The sequence below is a fragment of the Palaemon carinicauda genome, chromosome 27, assembly GCF_036898095.1.
Source record: "Palaemon carinicauda isolate YSFRI2023 chromosome 27, ASM3689809v2, whole genome shotgun sequence".
Classification (NCBI taxonomy): domain Eukaryota; kingdom Metazoa; phylum Arthropoda; class Malacostraca; order Decapoda; family Palaemonidae; genus Palaemon; species Palaemon carinicauda.
The window spans coordinates 48158278-48167762 of NC_090751.1; the positions used below are offsets into that span (position 1 = coordinate 48158278).

The window sequence follows — 9485 nt, forward strand, 5'->3', positions numbered from 1 at the left end:
AATCAAAATGAAATATTCCAAGAACAGTAACACCATTAGATTAGATCCTTCACATATAAACTATAAAAACTTTAAAATCTAGAGGGAGAGAGATCAAGAGCACTCTAACCCAAGACAGTGGAAGACCATACCATAGTAAAGAGGTTATGTCACTATCCAAGACTAGAGATGAATAATGGTTTGATTTTCTAGTCTCCTTGTAGAAGAGCTGCTTACCATAGCTGAAGTCTCTTTTCTACCCTTGCCAACAGGAAATTAGCCACTAAGCAATTGCAGTGCAGTAGTTAACCCTTTGCGAAGAATTGTTTGGTAATCTCAGTGTTGTCAGGTGTATGTGGACAAAAGACAATGTGGAAAGAATAGGCCAGACTATTCGGTGTATGTGTAGGCAATGACAAATGAGCCATAACCAGAGAGAGGGATCCAATGTGGCCAGTTAAAGAACTCAATAAGTCTCGAGCGATAGTATCTCAACGGATGGCAGGTTCCTTGGCCAACGTACTACCTACAACCTATGATAAAGTCAAAATAAAATCTGTTTAATTCTGTATTTGTCTGAAAGGTAAGTTCAAGGACGATACAACTCAGAGAGTGCTTTGCTTAAAAGGGTGAACTTCATCCTTGGCAGGATAATAATTAAGAAAATTAAGGGACGTCTCCTATAATGATGGAGTAATAAGCGACAAGAAATTCCATTGAAGCGATGAAGAGTTAATGAGAAAATAATTCACCAATGACAGGTTATTACACGACACTGAATTAAGAGACGAAAAAAGAGGTTGATAATTAATAAATATTATAATCCCAGCCACAACAACGACAATAGTGTGACTGGAGATGACTCATGACCTATTATAAAATAAAAGTTGCAAGGCCAATATATACAGAATACATCAACATTTCGTTAAAAAAGTCAAATAAAAAATCAAAGGTTCAGTTGGAATCTATGCAAACAAGGAACATATTTGATGCAAATTTATGTTTAAAACCTTCAGGCTAATTACGATATCAATTGGGTCTTGGGAATCAGATTAACCAAAACTCTCTAGTTATTGCGGGTATAATAAGGCCTGAAACTTCATATCTGTATTCTGTAGTTTAATCCAACACACCCAGGTTGAATAAGCAAGAGACTGGAGCTGTTTGGGTCTTACCAGCTTCTAGTATCTGAACGGCGTTCGTAAAGATCCAAAAGGACAGAAAAATTCCCATACTAAACGTTTGTTCTTTACTGTAAACCTTTTCTTTTGCAAGGTTAAGCGTGAAATAAAATTTCTCAAATCTCCTTTGTTCAACCCTGTGCTCTTTACAGGCTTGGTTTACTTCTGTCACTTACATCGAAGATTTTTCCGTGGCCTCTTACACGTCTACGTACTCTTCCTTCCATATAGTGCTTTTCTAACCTACTCGACCATTCTTACCGTTTTTCCAAAGGATCTCAATTTATGCTTCTAGACATTTTTTATCTGCGAAAATAAAGCTTAACTACTGTTTTCCCAATTCAAAATATCTCCCCTTTTTCTGTCATTGGCCACGTTTCCGATGTTTATCATAAGTCTTTGTTCTCTCTTTTTATGGGACATCTCTTTATCATCAATTCGGCTATTTCTCTGTATATCATCTAAATTACATATACTCATGTTCCAACTAGCTCTCAACTGCTGCAGTCAAAATGTTTCCCAGGTAACAGAAATGCTCTACTGTTTCTAAGAGCTGCCTTTACACCACAGCGTTGTTCTATTTGCCCATTTATTCCATAGCTAGTCTACAGTTCAGGCTTTGGAAATATCTTAAGTATCTTGCCCATCTCTATCGCGTAGCCCCATGCATCTTATGTGACAATATATGTAACATTGATTACACAGACCTCAGGTCAATCTCATACCTTCGCAGCTACATAAAACCTCTTTCATTACTGTACATTATGACCATCTTTTGCATTCAGATCTTCCCAGATAGTACCATCATGTTCGTAATACTAGGTATGCAGCTAATTCTAATTTATTGTCTTCTCCATCATGAACTTCAATACTACAGAGTATTCTAGAAGTTTCATTCCAACTATGACCAAGGTGGTGATCTTCCTAAACAGGTAGTTGAATCGGTGGACCTTTTAAAGTTCAAACTTGCAATGAAGGTTTTCAATGTTAAGTCTCTTTTTATATCACAACTAGGGTTGTAAAAATAATAATAATAATAATAATAATAATAATAATAATAATAATAATAATAATAATAATAATAATAATAATAATAAATGTTTTTATGACCTGTTATTCAGCTGTAACATTAGGCCATATGCATATAGCGACTCTCAAAGGCCTCTTTTTTAGCATAAGTTCATCTAATATCGTAGCAAACATCTACACACACCATTAGAATATACCATCATCGTCAAAATGCAGCATAATGGGTGTTGCTGATGAGGCAGAGACAATCTCTCGAATATACTAACAAACGGCTATGCATTTTCGTCTTTGAATTCACTGGATGAATATTAATAATCTTAGTCCTATCACGTAAGCTCACTTTTTTTCATTCATGAGTTACATTTAACAAGAATCATTACTGTTGACCCGCTTAGTTTGTTCTGGGGGAGTTGCATGTAACTACGGACAAGTTTAGTACTTATAGAATTAAAACAGTTAAAAATTAACAGATTGATGATCTTAATATTCGTCTTCTTTCTTTCAAAGGAATACGGTATAATTAATTAACGACACTTTTTCAATTAATTAGTGAGCACCATGAATGAGAAATTAGTTTCAATCGCTAAAATATGTAATTTTTTACACAAAAGTACGCACATTACTTTGTGAATCTATGGAAAAAGGAAATGCAATGATGTAAACAGGAGTAAATAAAGGGAAGGGGGTACGAATGTATTCGAACACAGAAATTTTGCAACAAAAACGAGACAATAATTCAAGCTCTTTTAACAATAGTGATTAAATGGTTTGTGTGTAAGAAAACCACGACTTTAATTTTCCCAGGGAGGGAAGTCTCCATTGGGATCAGTTACTTTCTGAATTTTAACACTCATGGATGCATCCATGGATTATTCGTAAGAAAAGAGATCCTGCTAACTAAACAAAGAAAAACAAATATCATCAATAGACGAGAAATATGCAAAGGAAGTAAATGGAGAGGTAGAATGGTACGGAAAAAAGAAGGAAAGAAATTAAATAAAAGTACAAATATATTGTGGAAGTGAGCTAGTAATCATAAAGTGGATGCATCCTACGGTACAGCGTTATAAATATTTTCTATATATATTTATGTTATGTGTAGACACAGACACAGACACAGACACACACACACACACACACACACACACACACACATATATATATATATATATATATATATATATATATATATATATATATATATATATATATATATATATGCATGAGTGAGTATGTGTATGCATATAATTTTTCTATATCTATGACTCATCATTTCATCTGGAAGAGTATTAAAACATAGTGATATCATCTTATAAGGTATATAATTATTAATGCAGGAGTCACATCACAGAAACCTGTGCTTTTTACATCACTCTAAAATCCTATACAAGAAAGATCAGCAAAATGAAATAAGAGTGGGAAGAATCAAGGATGTCCTACACCTTGGAATAATTCCTCCAAGCCCTATACAAATGTCACACATTCTCATGGGGACCAATCAAGTTATATAAAAGCTCTTTAAACTTTTCATAGTTCACGAAACTTTAATCGCAAGAGGACTGGAGATTGGGGCTGTTGTAACGTCTCAACTAATAATGTCAAAATCTAAGAAGTCCCTTGCCAATAAAGTTCGACGACGATACTCTCCGTTACGTGAAGGGAATGACCATTTACATTTTCTACCTTCAATGCGAGCAACACAAGTTTATATATAACACATAAGTAGACATACCTACATACAAACATACTTACACACAAATATATATATATATATATATATATATATATATATATATATACAGTATATATATATATATATATATATATATATATATATATATATATATATATATATGTGTGTGTATGTATTTATATATATATGCATGCATATATGTGTATATGTATGTGTATATATGTATGTGTATATATATATGTATATATATATATATATATATATATATATATATATATATATATATATATATATATGTATATATATATAATGTGTTTGAGCGCGCGCGCAAGTGCGGGTGGTTGGTGTTTAGCAGTTCATGATTTTTTTTAAATCAAGCATTACTAAAGAAAAATTAATAACAGGTAATATCCAATTCTTCACAGGTGAAAAAAAAATAAATATAAAGCGATTAACTAAATTAATTTCTCAATTAATGCAAAAACAGTGGAAGCTATCTTGATATTCATCAAACCTTTGAAAATACGACGAAGCATCGTTCCACTCAACAATTCGAATTATTTGCCGAAATCTGAATAGGATTTTATATTTTTCTCCGTATTCTAAAATTTCCTGAAGCTAATTAATGAAGTAGTATTATTCGATTAATAACAATTATTAGATTAATAACAAAAACAAAGAAAATATGAATGAAACCTAAACACTGAATGAAGTAAAACAACGGAATCACTTATGAATGAAAGGGTAAATCAGTATTGGGATAAAGAAATGAAAGGAATAGCAAACAAGAAAAAATGCAGGAGATGAATAAAGGAAACAGTTGATTAAAGAAAAAGAAAAAAAAGAGAAAAACTTATAAAAATATGGGAAATATTAGACGATAAAAGAGCTAGCAGAAAGATAAACGAAAACATTACTAACCGCAGAAAGGAGAGGATAGACAAAGCAATTTGGACATAGTCAAGGTAATTGGACCTACGAGTGAGCACGTCCCAACGATTATAAAAGAGAAAAATTTCGTTGGAAAATATTCGTGTGAAAACAAATAAACATAAATCTGCGAACTTACCCAGCAGAAATAATCAAAACATACAAATATACAGTGAGTGTGTTATTTTATTAAACCCGTATGACTATACATCATGATACTCACTTTAATTTTTTAGAATTGACGAAATGTAGAATAGATTGGTTATAGGTGACAGCAACACAAGGCTGTCATGATTAGCCTTATCAACAGAAAAATGTATGAAATTGAGATAGCTCTTGATAACTGCTTTATCGTAGTAATATTTGCACGGTTAGTGTTCGAGCCACTGTCCATGCTATACATACATACATACATACATACATACATACACACACACACACATATATATATATATATATATATATATATATATATATATGTATATATAAGCATATATAAATATATACATACAAAATAAATAAATTTTGTACTATACTGCATAATATATGTATATATAGTTATATATGTTATGTTAGTGTGTGAGTAACATATATATATGTATATATATATATATATATATATATATATATATATATATATATATATATATATATATATATATATATATACTGTATACATGTGTGTGTGTATGTGTGTACGCGTCCGTATGTATGCAGAAGGTACGACTCTTCAAGTTTTACGCAAGTTTAAAGAAAAAAGTTATCCATAGTCGTGCATATTCATGATTGTTAAGTGTAAAAAAAGTCGTACATGGCACGTTCGTCACCCATCCAGGTACTACGAACACCCGATGCTCCATAACTTAGCTTATAAGATAATTAAACATTTAGTCACTTTACAGCTAACGTTATTACTTGAAGGTAGGAGTTTTGTATGTCCTATCAAATCCATAAGAATGAACAAAGTCCCCTATTTTTAGCCTAAATGGGCTATATTACAATTATCTTTATTGTACGGAAATTATAATTTTGTTTGTAGTTTTTACGTTTGAAGAAGCAAAAACAAAAGCGTCATAAAAAATGAAGGTTTATCTAAATGACAAGTTTCGAAGCCAAAAATTTAAGTGAGATTCCAAAGCAAGTCTTTCAAATTCTGAACTGCCATAACAAAACGACAATAATTCCCAAAGAATTCTCATCAAGCTCAAGCATCGGGCAACTCTCAACGAAACCTCACTTCTGACGTCTATCGAGTTGGCAAGAGGTCCTGGAAGGGCATTGACAAACTTTATGGTCACCGTTAGGGCTTCACACAAACCTATTAACAATGACTTGTCGCCTTTACTCTTCAAACCATTGAGAGCTCTTTTACAATGGTAAAATGCTTTTCGCTGCTTTGGTCAAGTGCCAGTAGTTAATTACGAATGAAACCGTGCAACACAGAGCTTTTAAATGTAAATATGCTAGGTGTGGCTACAAGATCATTCTCAGTATGAGCCTTATGAAACGATAACCTAAAGATATAAAAACATATTCTAATGTGGTTTTCTAATCATCATTATATTACTAGCTAAGCTATAGCCATACTTGGAAAAGCAGAATGCTATAAACCCAAAGGCTCCAACAAGGAAAATGGACCATTGAGGAAAGGAAATAAGGAAATAAATAAACTACAAGAGAAGTAATAAACAATTGAAATAAAACACTTGGGAACAGTAACAACATCAAAATAAATCTTTCATATATAAACTATAAAAAGAGACATGTCAGCAACATAAAATACATCGTAAAAACGTGCCATTTCGAGTCCTTTAATAAGGTCGTGAAAATCATTTACTAAACTGTTTATAAGTAAGCTCCAAACTCAGTTTACTTTATTGGGAGAATTTCCACTAACCTGCTCGGCACTGGGTTTCGTCAGTTCCATCAATACAGTCAACGACGTCGTCGCACACGAGCCCTGGCCTGATGCACTCGCCGTTTGCGCACTTGAATTCGCCATAGAAGCAAGTGCGGTAATCTGAAAAGAATGTTAAAAGCAAATCAATACGGGATTCAACGAAACATAATTCTTTTATCTTCAAAAAGAAAAAAAAAAAGAAGAAGGAGACAGATCCCCTAGAAGACGATGACTCCAGAAAAAATGCAGATAATTGCCACATATACTTTAATTGGTGAATCATGGATGACTTCCAAGTGTAGAAAACTTCCATAACACTAGCCACTTCATACACATAATATATTGTTCACCGGTAGCAAGACTAACAACACCTTTATATTACAATGCGCCAACCGCTTCTAATTGGCAGTCTCTCGCTTCATGAATGGGGATCCTTTCCTTTCCAATAACTTTCTCTCTTCTGTATCTTTACATCACTTTTTAAATCTTCCTCTTGCCCCTTCATATTAACACATCCTATTTGTACACCTATTTCAACAACTCTCAGCCCTAATTCTTTCACATGCAAGAACGCCTACAATATTTATGCATACAAATTGGATACTCTAAAAATGGGCTTTAAATCTAGACTTATCTGTGAATGAATAAAATACAATAATTTTTGCTAAAGGTACCAATGAATTTATACTTACCCTTTGGGGTTAATGTCCATGCAGGACAATTTCCTTTGACTGAAGTTTTTCGAATCCAATACTATAAAATTAATTCACAAATATATATATATATATATATATATATATATATATATATATATATATATATATATATATATATATGTGTATATATATATATATATATATATATATATATATATATATATATATATATATATACACGTACATACATACATACATACATACATACATACAAATATATATACATACACATATATATACATACATACATACATATATATATATATATATATATATATATATATATATATATATATATATACTCATTTGTAAGTTAATTTTATAGTATTGGATTTGAAAAACTTCAGTCAACGGAAATTGTCCTGCATGGACATTACCCCCAAAGGCTAATTATATATCCAGTACTCCAGTATTGATAGCGAGGTCAAAAGAAAAGCCAGAAATGAATGGAGAGAGCATTTGGACAGGAAAGCAAATGAGGCTGACAAAGCTATGAATTCTGGAAGCGGCTAGGTTGTAAGAATTAATTGCTCATAGAATTGTTAAGGAAATCTCTATGGGGGCAAAGAAGAAGAAGCACATACCCATTAAAATTAGGGCTGGATCTGTTATAACAACAGAAGATGAAGACAACGTTGGATGGAACACTTTAGTGAGGTCATGAATAGGAGATATGAAGGGAATGATTTGATTGATATACCTGAAGCTGATAAAGACCTTGCTGTGCCCATGAATGAATTCAGTGTGTTTGAAGTCGAAGCTATCATTAAAAAATCAGAAGATGGAATGCCCCTGGATACGATGGCATAACTAGGATCCGGCGAATTTGCCGACAACAAATTATCGACAACAATTCCCCGACATGCTCAATTTATCGACTGCATAAATTATCGACAACCAATTCACCGAAATTCACCATTAAATGCGATCGTACTTTAAAAGGATGTTTCTTCCATTTTACTCAGTGTATATTTCGTGCCCTCCAGGATAATGGACTGAAAAGAAGATTAAAGAGGATGCGGAATTTGCTCTATGTCTCCGTTACCTCCCGGCATTAGCATATGTGCCTGTTGCCACAGTTGTCTTTGCATTTGAATTACTATGTGATACTGACATCCTTCCGCATGAAGCTGAAGCTGCAGTGAACTATTCTAAAAGATACATGGACAGGACGGCCTGACAGAAGCAACCGTCGCACGTCGCAGGCCTCCGAAGTTTGAGCTTGAGATGTGGAATATTTCGGAAACAGCTTTGAATTCGTTACCAAAAACAAATAATGCGGTTGAAGGTTGGCATATCACATTTGAAAAAAAAAACAAAGCTATAATGATGTAACAGACGATCAATACTTAGCTGGCACTTTATCTCAACCACCAAGAACGAAACACCGTGACTCCTCTGAAACGAGAAGAAGAATTGTAGCTAAATACCCTTCGTATACTAACGTCGTTGATATTTATGGGAAATAGCCCATTATCTAACTTCTGATTTAGAGAAAAAAAAATAAGTTCCTGATTGGAAATCACAGTTTAAGTTATTAATAATAAACATTGAAAAAATATAGATAGTTTTGTATTAAATAAGTACTAGTTTTTAAGATAGTATGTAGACTAGTAAAGTAAGTAATTCATATATTAAAAAGATAAAAACATGGAAAATTAATGATCCAATCTATCTATTTTAAATTAAAATGCAGCTTCATAAAACAGAGTACCTATGTTTGCAGAAGAATGAATGCACATTTTAAATTTTCTCATATTGTTGCCGGCGAATTGGTTGTCGATAAATTGGGCAGTCGATAAATCGAGCGTGTCGGTCAATTGTTGTCGATGAATTGTTGCCGGTAAATTGTTGTCGGTAAATTCGCCTAGACCCGGCATAACTGCCGAGATGATACTGGCTGAGAATGAAGTGAAGTGCCCCAAGAATACTTACAAGATTATTTTGTAGAATGTGGCATGAAGAAGCAAAACCTGATGACTGGGAATTAGGAGTGTTGGTGAAAATGTCTAAAAAGGGAGATCTGACTGATTGCAATAATTACAGAGGCATAGCAT

The 9485-nt window shown here is 32.9% G+C and overlaps 1 protein-coding gene across 1 annotated transcript in view; it reads right to left on the reverse strand.

Annotated features, from left to right (window-relative positions):
• LOC137620891 (G-protein coupled receptor GRL101-like) overlaps window positions 1-7217 on the reverse strand; it is a 464398-nt gene extending 457181 nt beyond the window's left edge. Inside the window, exons 1-2 of the mRNA XM_068351336.1 lie at window positions 7190-7217; window positions 6710-6832 (exon numbers count right to left, since the gene is read on the reverse strand). Of these exons, the coding sequence (XP_068207437.1) occupies window positions 6710-6832; window positions 7190-7217 (151 nt within the window). The remainder of the gene's footprint in view (window positions 1-6709; window positions 6833-7189) is intronic.
• Window positions 7218-9485: the final 2268 nt, after the last annotated feature.